Source organism: Rhinolophus hipposideros (genome assembly GCF_964194185.1).
Source record: "Rhinolophus hipposideros genome assembly, chromosome: 7".
NCBI lineage: Eukaryota > Metazoa > Chordata > Mammalia > Chiroptera > Rhinolophidae > Rhinolophus > Rhinolophus hipposideros.
Genome location: NC_138053.1, coordinates 77,128,337 through 77,144,111, shown reverse-complemented (window position 1 = coordinate 77,144,111; position 15,775 = coordinate 77,128,337). Strand labels below are relative to the sequence as shown.

The 15,775-nt window shown below is 36.2% G+C and overlaps 1 protein-coding gene across 6 annotated transcripts in view; it reads right to left on the bottom strand.

The window, feature by feature from the left end:
* Positions 1-15,775, bottom strand: part of RANBP3L (RAN binding protein 3 like) — a 45,428-nt gene that overhangs the window by 16,773 nt on the left and 12,880 nt on the right. For 2 of the 6 annotated variants that reach the window (XM_081053788.1, XM_081053787.1), the window contains exons 2-5: positions 5,261-5,319; positions 4,366-4,405; positions 3,118-3,195; positions 170-241 (exon numbers count right to left, since the gene is read on the bottom strand). In XM_081053788.1, the coding sequence (XP_080909914.1) occupies positions 170-241; positions 3,118-3,195; positions 4,366-4,405; positions 5,261-5,319 (249 nt within the window). Of the gene's footprint in view, positions 1-169; positions 242-2,236; positions 2,415-3,117; positions 3,196-4,365; positions 4,406-5,260; positions 5,320-15,775 lie in introns of those variants that run through there. The other 4 variants (XM_081053790.1, XM_081053789.1, XM_081053791.1 and 1 more) reach the window with 3 other exon arrangements.

The window sequence follows — 15,775 nt, the reverse complement described above, 5'->3', positions numbered from 1 at the left end:
AGCTTTTACCCAATAACTATTTATTCTGACCATGGGACATACCTTACCAAACACATTCCTTCATGTTTTGTCACTCAGCCCTGCCTCCATACCCCCATCACACACATATGCAGATTACAATATAGATGGCAAAATGTAATTTCTGAGGTTTTTGTAATAAACTACATACCTCGTTTGGCACTATTTATGTCAACGTTCCTTTGTACAAGAGTTGGTGTCATGAAAACATTGTTTTTCTTCACTGTAAGAAAAAATATTTAGAAAATTTTCCATCTATGAGAGTGGGTCCGTTTCCACATTTGGATTTTAACAGTCTTGTGCGAAACTCACCAGTAGATGTCAGTGTTGGCACTAACGGAGGAGTAGGCAATGGCGCATGACAGCGCTGGTTCTGCGGAAAATGCGTGATGGCAAGGCGGTTTTGCCACCTAGTTCTGCTTACTCTCACACGTGCAAGTGAACATTAGGTCACTAACAGGCCAGGCAATCTTTAGAATCATGAAGTAGAGTAATGAGACAAGTTCTACATATTATAAAATCTAAATTGGGAATGAACCCTCTGTGAGCATGAATATGTATTTCTTATGGAATGTTATAAAACTTGTCAGCAAATTCTGCCCATCTCCCCACTCTAATGATACCTAAAGAGAGAAATAAAGATGATGATTATGCTAGGTTATTTTTCTATGTATGGGATTAGTATATATTCCAAAGAAATCACCTCTTGGTTGCAAATTGCAGACAGCAACCTTAGAGCATTTGATTAATGGAGGTAAGGAAAAGAATAAGAACCGCTTCTTCAAAGTATTATATTATAAATGTTGGGGTAGGATTGCTTCTCTAATTCTAAGATTTTATGATCTGTAGTATTGAAAGCCAACAATGAATGGACCATATAAAACTACTATTTTTCTCCATTCCAACACTAACAATATTCTGAACAACATAAAATGAAATGGTGCTTACTGATATGAAAGTTCCTTTATTCATTCTTTCTTTTTGTATGTCTGATTTAAAAAAAAAAGAATTGAAGGAGTTACGTACTTAGATAAGTTAAAGCTATCCCTTTGCTTTTTGCACAAACATAATAAAACAAACCCTCTAGGATTAGGACCCCTATTCCTCTTAATGGAATTTGTCAGTAGGGATTAGAGGGGGCCTATTGAGTTAGAATGTACCTCCTGTGTATCTGAAAAGTGTCTGACATCTTTTTGCTCAGTCATGCATGGAATGACTAATTAATTTGAATATTCACTGGTTCCAGGTAGATGGGGATCAGTTAAAAGAAAGTGAATCGTTTGTATTTTTTATTTCTTAGTGGCAAACTTAACTTGGAAAAGTCAGTTGGTTGTTCAGTAGAAACAAAAACACACCAGAATATTAATTGTCATTTTATTATAGAGGGCCAGCCCAGTGTCTCAGGCAGTTGGAGCTCCGTGCTCCTAACTCCGAACACCGAAACTCCTAACACCGAAAGCTGTCAGTTCATTCCCACACATGGGTGAGTGGACTCTCAACCACAAGGTTGCCCGTTCGACTCCTCGACTCCCGCAAGGGATGGTGGGCTGTGCCTGTTGCAACTAACAATGGCAACTGGACCTGGAGCTGAGCTGTGCCCTCCACAACTAAGATTGAAAGGACAACAACTTGACTTGGAAAAAGTCCTGGAAGTACACACTGTTCCCCAATAAAATCCTGTTCCCCTTCCCCAATCAAATCTTTTTAAAAACATTTAATGTAGAAAATGTTCCAACCATTACAAATATTTTATTACATAAAATAGTTTTACTGAGCAAAGCATTATAAATTTCAAATAAAAAGAAGTAATGCTTTAATTAGTGAAAAGTTCAAAAGGAATCATAGTCTAAACTTTAAAATATAAATCTAAATCATAAACTTTAGAGTAAAAATCTAAAGCATAACTACATATTGTGAATACCATGTATATATTATAAACTGCATAAATGGATAAGAAAATAAAGCAAGTTATTTTATAGGGTTGCCTTATATAACATATTGCTATCATAAACATGAAATCCTAAAAAAAATCATTAAATTCAAACTTTCTACTGAAATAAATAGATATGCTGTCTGTTCACATACTTTGCTAAGACCTCTATTTTATTTGCCACTAAAATGTCAGCAATTTATGGCACCTGAGAAAAGAAGATCATCATTTACGAGAATGGATTTTAAAAAGCGTGTCAGGCTTAAGGTTCTAGAAACTCTTTATTACCTGGCCCAGAAGGGGGTAAGGTTGGGAGGTCAGTGAAGGATGATGATCTCATTCACTTCTGAGACAAGGTTGACACTAAAAGCAGATTGCAAACTGAAGTGAATAAGGACGTGGGTTTTGTGTTTCTTTGGACTTGGATTTTTTGCTGTTTCAGAAAATTTTCTATATCACTAACTTAGAAAAAAATATTTGTCTTTTTATCAATAAAAATAAACTGTACGTCTGCTGAAGATAATAAATGAATTTCCATTCAATTCAGTAAATATTTGAGTGCTCACCATTATTGGGCATGAAAATGACCTCAAGGAATTTACAGTGGAGGAGACAGACATGACATAAATTGCTGTATTACAAGGAAGAGCACGATGCGATCGATAATAAAATGAATTACTGGAGTGCTTTGAGTGTAGCAAACTAAGTCACTGATTTACTCAGAATACAATAGTACATGATCAAGTGCTTAGAATAAAGTGTCTTTTTAAAAGGCAGACATCTATTTATTTAAGTGGATGGTTACTTAAGGGAAAATGGCAATTTTCCCTAATTACAAAGCTAATACATACTTAATGCAGAAACTTTGGAAATACAGCAAAATACAAAGAGAGGGAAAAACCCAAATCACTTGTAATTTCATTACCTAAAATAACCATTGCTAACATTGTGGCTATGTCCTTTCAGCCTTTTCCAATGTTGATAAATTCATTGTTTAAATAGTGACTCACTGTACAATCCATTTTATAGCCTGCTGTTCTCATTAACAATATATCATAAACACTATCCAATGGGTAGACTTTTAAACATTATCCATTTGAAAAGTTTCTTTAAAATTTCACAGTCAGTAAACATAACAGTAAACACTCAGCAGTCAAGGATATGCCTACCTCTTCGGGACTGAGAATCTGTAGAATGCAAAGTAAAAGATGAAGATCGTATGCGCTTTCTTGAAAAACCATTACACTCTGCAAGAAATTCAATGTGAAAGGTGAAATGATTGCAATGACAAATTATCCTCAACCAATGATATGGGGGGATAAATAGAATTTCATTTTGTCTACATAAGTTATCACCTGATAACATTTTAACTTCTGAAGCACAATTTTAAATGTTAGGGTTAAAAGCTTGGTGATTTTAAACCAATAGGCTTATCATCCTATTCTGAAAACATCGGAATCGAGTGGCTTCAGCAGAAAATTGAGTACGAATTCTGAGATTATACAGAGAATGTTTTGGGTAGGTTCAGACATAGACAGTAGAGAATCATGGGATTTTAGAGTTGCTAACATTACTGTTCTCAGCGACCATCACGTCATCTTTCAAAACAAAAGCAAATCTACTTTCATGTTTTGTTTTTTTGAATTTTATTTTAATTTGGAAATATTTTCAAACTCACAGAAAAGTTGGACAAATATTACAAAGAATTCTCATATGCCCCTTAGCCAGATTCATCAATTATTAGCATTTTTCCTCACTTGATTTATCATTCTCTATTTCTATACGTATTTTTATGAATCACTTCAGATTAAGTTGTGTGTATTATGCCTCCTTCCATCTAAATAGTTCAATGAGTATTTTCTAAGAATAAGAAGATCTCTTATATCAGTAAGATGATCAACTTCAGGAAAATTAACATAACATACAATAAACTCTTATCTAACCCACCAACCCTAATTTTGTTCATTGACTGAAAATGTCATTTATAGCATTTTTCTCCTCAGTCCAAGATTCAGTCCAGGATCATGTATAGCATTTGAATGTCACAAGTCTTTAGTCTCCTTTAATCTGGATTAGTTGCTCGGGCTTTCTTTGTTTTGAAGAATATGGTCCTCATGTTTTAACAAAATGTCCTTCATTTTTAGTTCTAATGTAGTTTAATCTACACTTTCCCGTTGAAATCTTTATTAATTAAATTTATTGGGATAACACTGATTAATAACATTATATAAATTTCAAGTGTACAGCTTTATTATACAACATCTGTATATTCTATTATGTGTGAGCACAAGGTACTTTCATGTTTAAACACAAGAAAGCCCATTAAGTCTTACGTAGTCTGCTGTTGCCAAAATGCTGTTGTCTGCTTATTTTCTTTGTATAAAGATTGATTTTGAAATATAGGACATAAATCATACCATGTTCTGCTGCTTCACACAGGGTTTCTTCTGCAGGTCTCTGGAAGGAAACAAAGCTGCCAATGAGAGCTGAAGGCTGTTTTTACATCAGATTTCCACCTTAGTCACTTTATAAGAGGATTCTCAAAAGCCAGGTCTATTTCGCTAGGCCAGGACAAAGCCACTCACTGTTACTCACCAGGCACGTATTCAATAAAAAGCAAAGTCAATAGAGCAGTTTTATATTTCAGTGACTGCAGAGTCCCTTGTGGGAGCTTGTTTAAAATGAGGATTTTCAAACAGCAACTCTCGGATGCTGAAGCAGTTGGCCTGGGGTGAGGCCCAGGAACTTGATTTTAAACAAGGGCTTTGGAATTAAGTTTTCCTTTAGTTAGTTTTGTGGGTGGTAGGGTAAATTTCCTGCACAAACAAGAATGGATAACAAGAAAATACTAATTAAGCTAAAGTGAAAGTGCTACTAATTTTATCATTTGTCTTTCAAAGCAGGTGATTTTAGCATGATGCCAAAAAATCTGATAGAGTCCTTAAGATCCGTTTTTAAATCAAATATCGCAGTTTAAAACTTACTTTTACCCAGTTTTAGACTGAGTCGGTGATGGAGACCCATGAGGAGACTCAGCCGTCCTAATCATTTTCACTTCCTCCCCTTTCCAAATCACTTCAAGAAAAGCCCATAATTTAGTAAAAATGACATGGCTTCAAGACAAGGCTACTGGCTTCCCATTTTAGCCAAATTGCTGTCAATAAATTCATACTATATAAATATTCTCTGGTAAGTGAAGAACAAGAAAATAAACTTATTCAACAGTGATATCATTTAGTATAGCTAGCTTTTCGAAATATAATTTTCTTTGTCAAAGTAAAACTCAAACAAAGAAAAGTTACTTGAACTTACCTTAAAAGTTTGTTCTCTCTTTTCAAAAACAAATATTGGTTGAGCAATAACAGATTTTTCTGTAAAAGAAAAAAAACAGGCAAGAAGTAAAATCATATTCTGACATTTCTAACACCAAGTAAAAATATTTGAAAGTTTTTTTTTTTTCCCTGACTTTGGGTAAAATCCAAATTGTTTTATGTCGATACTATAAATTACATATTTACAAATAACTAACAGTTAATTACAGAAATAACTACTTGGGGAAAGTGATACTAATATATTTCCATAAATAGATCATCCCATTAAAAGAACACACTTTAAGTGTTTTAAGGAAAACAAAAACGTAATTAATTGTCTTTAGAATTTCATCAGGATATCTTTGTTTTTAGAATAAAAAGTTCAAGGGGTAAAAAATCACATCTGGGAATAGAACTTCTATCTGATCTCAAGGTATAAACATATAGATGTACTGTATTCCATCCTTATAAATAGTCTAAAAATAATTTATATCTCCTTGACTAGCTTGGCCATCTACTAAGTTTTCAATATTTAGACTGAAAATCAGTCTTAGTGTTATAAAGCAGCTAAAGTTTGTCTTCAGCCCTGCCAACTTTATTAATCTTTTATATTTTCCTATGTTATGTAGGACAATAGAGAGAAACTCATTCACTCTAGGGTGTAAATGAGTGATAACAGCTTTAAATATCAGCACTCCAGAATTCTTAGGGAAAATTATATGGCTCTTAAGAGGTAGGCAGGCATGTGTTCAAACATAAGTTTCACCACTAATTGGCTTTATACTTTATACTTTAGGAAGCTTCATATGTCTGTACATTAATTTCCTCATCTGAAAAAAAATATTATAACAGTACTTACCTCATAAAGTTTATGTGAAGATCAAGGGGATTTTTAGATCTAATTACTTAGATTTTAACAAAATAAACAAAAAAGGGCATTTAAAGGGGGTATTAAATATGTGGCATGCCACCAATCTCATTGCAAAACTCCTACCTGACTTTGCTAAATTATGATAATACTTTCTTGATGAGCCCAACTATGACCTCAGAACTTTTGTCATTATAAGGTTTCTAGCAGCCATCACCAATATTTTTCATCTTGGCATACAAGCTGAGGTAATTTGCCATCTCTAAGCTGAATCAATAAACTTCTAGCTGAGGAATTTCAAGGAATTATCAGACAATTATATCTTTAATATGCCAGAAAGGCATTCTCCAGTTCCCCAAAATCTTGTCCTATAAGCCTGTGTCATCAACTCCGTTAGACCACCCTTTGCTAAGCTCCTGGGGCCATGTAAACATTTTTCAGTCCAATGAGGTAAACTGCTCACTGTTTCTGCAAGTACTTACTGCACTGTCTGCCCTTGGAGCCAAGTGAGCCCCAGTAGAATATGCATAATAACATATTGGCAATCCCATCATTATTAAACTACGGCTCAATTCTTTGTTTTTTCTTGAGTAAGCTCCTTTTCCAGAAATTACATTAGATTTAAGAAAAGGGATCTCTTTCCTTTGAAAGGAAATAGTCTTTGTGAATACGCAGGGGAATATTTATGAATTAGACTAATAATAAGCCTCTTCTGAACTGGACTTAGGATAGTCATTCTTAAAATATCATGACTCGTCCTAACCTTGGCCTAACATGACTTTCCCTCTATCAAAACATTCAGCTAAACATAGGCAAAAGCAATCTTCAATGGCAGCATTCAGGAGGAAATTACAAAGGATTACTTGCAGCTTGGAAGGCATATGGTAATGTAGGAAGGCCATTTTTATTCATTATTTCAGATACGTTGACTGAAGATTTTCTGTTGTGTCAGCCACTGTGCTATGTTCTAGGTATTGTCAGATTGAAGGGTCAGTGCAACCACTCCTCTCCCTGATACTGCCCAGCACACTAGTCAGAAAGCAGATCTCCTACCTCTGCTTCCATCTGGATTCTCTCCCTCTCTCCCAAGCAATTCTCTTGGCTCCAAAGCCAAAGCCAATGTAAGCATTTATCAAGCCATTGGGTCCATATCAGTTTTCTTCTTTGACCCAGTAGGACAATTTGAAAATAAAAGCAAAGTCCTTGAAATTATATATTCTTAAATTTATCCTTTATTCTTTCTAATATATTTATTAATCAACCCATTTATTTAACAGGTATGTATTGAGGGGTGACTATGTATGAGGCACTTTGAAAGGTAAGAGACAAAAGACAAGTGGTACAAGCTGAAGCTGAAGATGAAGCTGGAGCTTTGCAAAGCCTTGGAGGTTGTGCCAAGTTTTGTTTTTATTCCAAGAAAAATAGGAAGCCAATAAGAGATTTAAAGCAATGAAGTGATTCACTCTGATATGTATTTTGTTTTTCAAAATCACTCTGCCTGCTATGTGGAAAACAGATTAGAGAGGGAAAGGGATGAGAGAAAGGAAATAACTGAGAGTCTAAATTCTAGAAGAGAGCTGACTAGATGACTTTTTATTTCTTTGTTAATCTTAAATCTATGAATTCTTTTGAGGCAAATGAAGTAATTAAAATTTTAAAATACAATCTTCTGTTAAAAGGAATGAAGATGAGGGAGGAGAAACTTAAGAACTTAAAGATTAATTTTGATACTTTGTTTTAAGGTTCATATAGCATTTAATGAATCTCGATATTCAGTGTTGTTTTCTGAATTAGTTCATTAAGAGGAGACATTTATTCATCCCACAACTGTTATTAAATACTTGTTATATACCAGAAAGAGCACAAAGTACTGTCAATATAATTCTATTTCAGTTCACCTGTCATTCTGCTCCACAATGGAGGTATGCTGTGGGCCAAAGGCTTTTAATCCATCATCTTGTCTAGTTTAATTTTAGTCACTTTATGGAGTAAAGATGGTTTCTACTGTATTTATAGATACTTATTTACGGTGAGGAAACTAAAGCTCTGACTTTCTCAAAGTCATGCCTCTAGTAAGTGGCAAAGCTTTTAATTAAACCCAGGCTCCCTCCTACAAAATTATTGATCTTAACTCCCATCTGTCATTATGACATATATCATATACAACTTTACCTATAAACTATCATGTTCTAAATGTATACCGTATACAATTCAGCACCATGGCAAGAAGAAAGCAGTATAAAAATAATGGCACTTATATTTTTGAAACTTTGTCAAAGTTGATTGACATGCACTTCTACTCCCTCCTGCAAATCACAGTGCAATAACAATAAAGGATTGGGTTTATTTGTTTTGATGGGGGAAGGGTGGTTAGGGAAGACACCACAAAGACAAGGAAAACCGAAGACAAATAATAGCAAGAAAATTTGGAAGCTGCAAAGGGAAAGGATGAGTAGTAACTGACTTACACCAGGAAAACTGAACCTTAAGTTATCAGTGGGGACACCCAAAAGCAACATAGTTTATCCCACCAGAGAATCATCAAAAATCCAGGAATTGGTATTGCTAAGTACTTCTGGAGTCAGAGGTGATGTCTGGCTGAAAAGAAGTTTTATCTATGCAGCAACAAAGCAACTATCTGTCCCCCTCTACCCCAGCAGAAGACTGGACAGTTATTCCATGGAAAAGATAAAACATCAGGCGCCATTTCAAGTGGAGGTTCTATAATGAAAAAAAGGGGATGAGGTGAAAGCTTAGATACTATATTAATTTCCCATTGTTGCTATCACGTATTACCACAAGCTCAGTGGTTTAAAACAGTACAGATTTGTTACTTTACAGTCTGGAGCTCAGAGTCTAAAACTGGCTGGACTCAGGAGAGAACCCACTGCCTTGCCTTTTCCAGCTTCTACAGGCCGTCTCACTCCGTGGTCTGTGGCCCCACATCCTCCAGTCTCTGCAGCTGTCCTATCTCCTTCTCTGCCTCTGACATGTGCCCCTCTTTCTTTGCTTATTTTTGTGATTGTATTAGGCCCACCTGAATAATCCAGGGTACTCTCCCCATTTCAAGAGCCTTAGCTTAATCACACCTGCAAGGTTTCTTTTACCATCGAAGGTACACATTCACAGGTTCTGGGCATTAGGACACAGACATGTTTAGAGAGCCAGTATTCTCCCTACAATGCATACAAAGTGTTGGGGCCTTTAGCTCTCTTTCTACACTGTTCACAGAATGCTGCCAGGAAGGTTTATCTCCTCCAGGCAGGAAATTAGAAGATTTTTCCCTGGAGAGTCTAACCAACACAAAAGAAAAGACTTAAAGATATTGACAGGAATTCCTCAATGAATGGTCACGCAGAAGATGACTTCCCCAACTCAGGTACACATAGCTGCCAATCAGCTTTTAATGAGAGCCCTTTTCTTAAACAAAAGGCTGGTGGTCAAGGATCACCAGACATAAAATGCAGAGATTAAATGAGTAAACAGAAGGAAAGTAAATTGGATGAAAAAGACTACATGTCTTTTTTCAACATGTGTATATGTATATATGTATATATGTGTATACACACACACACACACACACGCACACTGGGGGTGCCAAAAAGATGTATACAAATGGACACTTTGGTCAGTGTGCTCAAGCAGTAGTTTGCTCTAATCAGAAGTGTCTGGATGCTGATGGTAACCACTTTGAGCACCTCCTGTAATTGTAGAAGTCAAACATGACTTGCATTCATCTTTCATTATCAGTATATACTGAGTATTACAATTTTAATAGTTTTTTCCTTGAAATGTGTATACATGCTTTTGGCACCCTCTGTATATACATATACATACACACACACATGTATTTTCCTCATAAAAATGAAACATCCATGAAGCAAAAACAGAATGCTATTTTTTAAAAAAAGAAGAACAGCACAAGAATAAGCTTTTATAAATTAGACTTTGAAATTTCCCCAAATTGAAAGACATAAATTTCCAGATTGAAAGAGCCCATCCACTGTTCAGGACAATACATAAAAATAGACTCCTACCAGTGTACATCATGAAATCTTAGAACACTGAGGACAAAGAAAAGGTCCTAATAGTACCTAATAGCACCAAGAAGGGAGTAATTCCTACTAAGGGTCAGGAATCAGAATGTGCTAAGTTTCTCAACAACACCAGAAATTAGAAATCAAAAGGGCAATGCTTTTAACACTCTGAGGGGAATGATTTCCAGTCTAGAATTATATACTAATATAAACTATCGAGACTGCAAGATCTCAAAATACATATCACACACATTCCCATTCTCAGGATGCTTCCGGAAGAGATGATCTACCAAAAGAGCCAGTAAACTAAGGATCCAAGAAAGAGGATCCAGGAAACAAGAGGATGAAGGCAGTCTCCGGGATGACGGTGAGGGCATATCCCAGAATGACAGCGGCACTCCAATCACAGAGAGGTGTTGTCCCTGAAAAGACTCCAGGAAAGAAGTCTCCAAAAAGATGGGACGAAACTAATTATCTCAAGTCATCAAATATTTTGAAAGGATATTTAGGTGACTGGAGGAGAGTTTGGGGTTTGACTGATAATAAATAGATGGAGAACTAAGAAAACAAAACAAAAATATGACACCATTATTAAATCCAGGGAAAACAAAAAGTTGGGCAAGAAAGGAATCATAACTCTTAAGTGGAACTGTTGTGAAATAATTGCAGTAGTTTCACAGTCACAGTGATGTCAATACTGGATATTGATCTAATCAATTTTAAGATGCATCAATTTTGGAAAGATGGGGGAATAGAAAGTATGCATATGGGCGGCCGGTTAGCTCAGCTGCTTAGAGCATGTTGCTACTAACACCAAGGTTGCTGGTTCGATCTCCCCATGGGCAACTTTGAGCTGCACCCTCCTTAAAAAAAAAAAAAGAAAAGAAAAGAAAGAAAGTATACAAGTGTTTGGTGGTAGTGATTGCAGGGTCCAGAGAAATATGTGGAGGGGATATAAATTCTCCATAGTGGTAAATCAATAGTGCCTAAATGAAAAAGAAAAACAAAGAAAGAAAGAAATATCACTGAGCCTAACCTAAAGAAAGGTATGAGTTGGATGCTATTGCCTCTGGGGACCAAGAAAAGAGGGTGCAAAGAAATGGGCAAGGAGGAGACTGTTGTTTTTTCCAAATATTTTGTAGAACCATTTGATCCCAAGCCACATGAAAATATATAAATTTTAAAAACTAAAAATTAAATTTAAAAATAGGGTCATAATTAAAGGAGAAATCTCATGTTCCTTGCCAAAAATAGACTTTTTGTTAAGTTATACTGCCTATTGGCGTACAATATCTTATTTCTTGGGCCTAACTCTTCTTTGCATAAAAATATGTGGAAATAAAGGTGTAAGCAAGATGAGTTCAGAATGCAATGGAAACTCCCCCAGAATAACTGAAGATCTGCTCTTTACAATTCCTTTTAAACTTTTGAGAGGCATTTCATGTTCTTGTCCTTCACTTTTACTCAAAATACTCCTCCAAGTCTCCAGACGAGAATTCAGGTAGAAAATTATGCATATATGTAAGAGCTTTGTTCTTCAGGATTCTAAAGTGCTCTAATGGTCAGTGGTAACAGTAAATATAAACTTTTTTTTTTCCTGTTCTAATATGTGCCCTAATTATTTCCCAAAACTTTGGGTGGGTTGTCAGGTCTCATCCTTACCCTTTATTTCCACATGTTCAATTGGTACTCGATCTCTAACAAATAAACCTATTTCAACTAGGAAACTAATTGGAGGATTTTCTTGATGAATCATCTCAGAGGAGGACATTTGAAAGGATCTACTGAGCCAAAAGCATATCCATAAGAGAAGAAAGAGATTGAGGATTGAGTACCTTCAGCTCAGAGTCCCAGTGGGAATGGGAGCCAGCTTCCAGGGGCTCTAAGTTTCTGCTACGCAACTTCTCCCACATAGAGTACTGCATAGATTCCTTCTTGCTGCTTTGGTAGGTTAAGAAAGGTAAAAAGCGAGTTCTCTACACTGGCTAGAACCAGGCGACTCTAGCCAGGGACAAAACAGTTGTGAAAACAGTCTTGGCACAAAAGAGAATGACAATAGCTCTGCTGCAGAGAGGCAGGTGCTGCCAAATGGGTCACGTCTAACTGCAAGCAGGACTGGAATTATCCACGTGGACTGCAGCCTTGGCAGGCCCTGCATTTTCCTCTCTCCTTCTTCCTGGACTTATCCATGTGTCTCCGCCACATCCTCTTCTCTAATTTCTTCTCCTGGTGCACTGTCTCACCCCCGTCTCCACCACTGTCCTCTATGCCCTTAGCCTCTTCACCCTCCTTCACTTGTGTCCAGCTCTCTGACGGGTCAAACTATGGGTTTTGGAGCTCTGACGTCACAGTCCTAGAGCTGAACTAAAAAAAAAAAAAAATTACTCCATGCCTCAGATTTTTCCTCTCTTTCTGTGTATATTTTTAAAGGGTTGTTAGGATTGAAACAATGTGTGCATGTCAGAGCTACTAGTACAACTTCCTCCTCAAACCTTTTAGGAATAAAGCAGACTATCTGCCTATCTAGTATCTATCTGTCTATCAATCATCTATTACTTATCTAACCACCCATCCTCCGTATATATACATACCTTTATCTATATCCAGACATACACATCCATCCATCCATACGTACATAAACATACAGAGATATGTCAAAATACAGGTTGCACAGAAGACACTCAATAAAAGTGAGATTCTCGTCCCTCCTCCTCTCTGGTCCTATGCTATTTGTGGTCACCCTGATACTCTTGTTAGTTCTGGAAGAAATGCCTTGTGTTTCTCAAAGCCTTTCTTCTTCCTTTCACTCATTACCTTATTCTTGCCCCCTAGTTTTCTTCTCACTTCCCCTTGTTGAGCACGTTTCTTTCATATTCTTTTTTTCTTTTAACATGAAGACATTTCTGAATTCAGGCCTTGGCCCATAAATAGCCTTAGAGATCCTTGCTCCTCAAAATGTGATCCAGATAGAGCAGCAGCACTGACTGAGAACTTGCCAGAAATGCAGACTCTCCGTCCCCACCCCAGACCTACTGAATCAGGACCTGCATTTTACATGCACTCCAGGAGATTTGTATATTTGAGAAACACTCCAGGTTTCTCTCGACTGAAACCAAATTTAGGAAGATGGCAGTGGAAACTCCTGGAATCAGTGACTAAATCTCTAGGTATTCTGAGTAACCTGACAATTAACAAGAAATTAATTACAATGCAAACCACACACCAGGACTGTTAATGACTCAATGTACCTGAAATCTGACTGTTTGTCCTGAAAAGAAAAAATGTAAGAAAATGTCTCCGCTTGAGGTTATTTACTGTTAATTAAGACGTTCATTTCTGCAAAGCAAAAATTTATCCTGGAACCACAAACTACATTAAAAACATTTGTCATAGTACTAAGATTCTTCAACAAGAATTTGGAAACATCTGAAGTCTCAAATGTAAAAAATGGTGTCTTCTGTAGAAAATATAGACAAATCATAGCTGGTGACCTTAATCTCTGTATGGAGCCCCAGGAAGAGGAGACACAGAATGTCTGATTTACAATTTTAATTTTTTGTTTTTTTAAAAAAAGAACAAACAAAAACTCAAAACTATATGAAAATATTCCAAGATAGTTTAAGAAAGGGCAAATTGTAGCCCAGAAGGAAAAGGAATCTGGACCAATTCACAAGAGAACCACAAGCATGGGGCATTCTGTACTTATTTCTAGCCATATATGGAGGATCTCTGTAAAAAATTCAAAAGGAATGAAATAAACCACAAATTACCCCTAAACATATTTTAAAAGTATGTCTTTAAAGAAGGGGATGGTAGGGCCACAGAGTGACACTAAACTGTGAACAATCTTATTCCTAGTGTGTGAGGTATTTTGTACTGACTTGAAGGTAAAATAACCAGGACATGAGGCAGTTTACACAAGAAGTTTCCAGGCTGCCTCACAAAGCACTAGCTCAGCTTGAGACACAAGATGAATGGAACCTGCTGGAACGAGTCCAGCCCTGGTCATCCCTGCTGAGGTTACAAACAATTTTGTATACTATAAATATAGTATATGAAATAAAACGGGAAAACACTCACCCTTTTCAATGCAATTCTAAATTTTTTGAATTGCTCTAAGTTTTTGTTAAAAATGAAGTTATAAATTGCCAACTCTAAGAAGTCTAGCATTTCTCATTGTAATTCATCATGAGAGGCACACACAGAGACAAAAACGAATCAACATTAGAATAAAACAAGGAAAGTTATTCCTTTTCTCATCGATACCATGCTGATAAAGAAATCACTCCTTTTCAGCCTGGGGATCATTTCAGACTAGGAAATTGGAGGCGATGACAAGACTCTCTGAGTTCACTGAATACAACCATCATCACTCAGAACTTTGTCTAACCCGTAATTATTAAGGGATCTATTCATTTTAAGTTCGAGAGACTCTAGACTCTTTCCTCCACTTGTTGTACATAAGTCTAGATCCAGACACAGATCAATTTTGAAAAACCAAGGCCCAAGGCATAGAGATAATAAAAGATTCTACGTGAGCAAGAAGCAAGAAGAGTTCGTATCAAGCATGGACCTTGCTACACTCCTGGAGGTAGAACCAAGCCCCTGAAAAATTCTGTGTTGGATGCCCTCTCCCTCCAATTTTAGATCCAAACTATGCTGCTGAATTTATAATCCAGTCATACACATGTGGTAATGGGTTATCGCCCGGTGACTTCATTTCATTTGCATTTTAGAATCTGGACATTTGCCCCAGCAATAATTGAAGAAAAATTCTCATTTCTTAAAGTCTTTTACTTCACTGATGTCTTTATAAATACAGAAGTTCACAGATTCAAAAAACAGAGAACTTTAATTAAATCATTTGGTATAGAACATCGGGCAAAATCCATCAAAGTGTCCATCAAAATGCAGTGATGATGGAAGAAAGTGGCTTTATAGTTTGGAGAGTGTTCTGTACTTGATCCCAAATGATACAGTCATCATGTACAGTCTGCGCTGTATTTGGAAGTGATCAGAGACTTTTTAAAAAGACATCATAGCATAGTCCATTAAATTTTACTATTGTTCCAATGTCAAACATTACTCTTTAAATTATTTCTTTGTTCTTTCCTCATAAAAACAATAGCTACCATATGACATGCTTATACATGTCATGACTAGTCTTTACCCTTTTGCCTTTTGAAATATTTAACTTAACATGACCTGAAGAAGTAGTATGAAAAGTTAGACCCTGGTGATATCCCATGATGCTTCTTTTACATATGGGCATAATATAAAATCTTACACTTATATCATATTTTGCCTATTATAAAACATATTTAAATATATTAGTCTTTGGTGACTAAATGAATGGCAAGTAGAAGCCAGAATACATAATTTTTAAAATCTAAGCTTTGGTGAAAAACAGACCTGGATTCAAATTCCAATGCCTCAATTTACTAATTGTGAGCTAGAGCAGGTCATTTGATCCCACTGAACCCAGGTTTCCTGCTCTGTAAAATGGGGATATTAGGACAAACTTCATAGAATTGTTGTAAGGAGTAAGCAAGGTAATTAGGTAAAATGCACATACAAAATGCTCAGTGAACTGCAGCTCTTATTACATGAT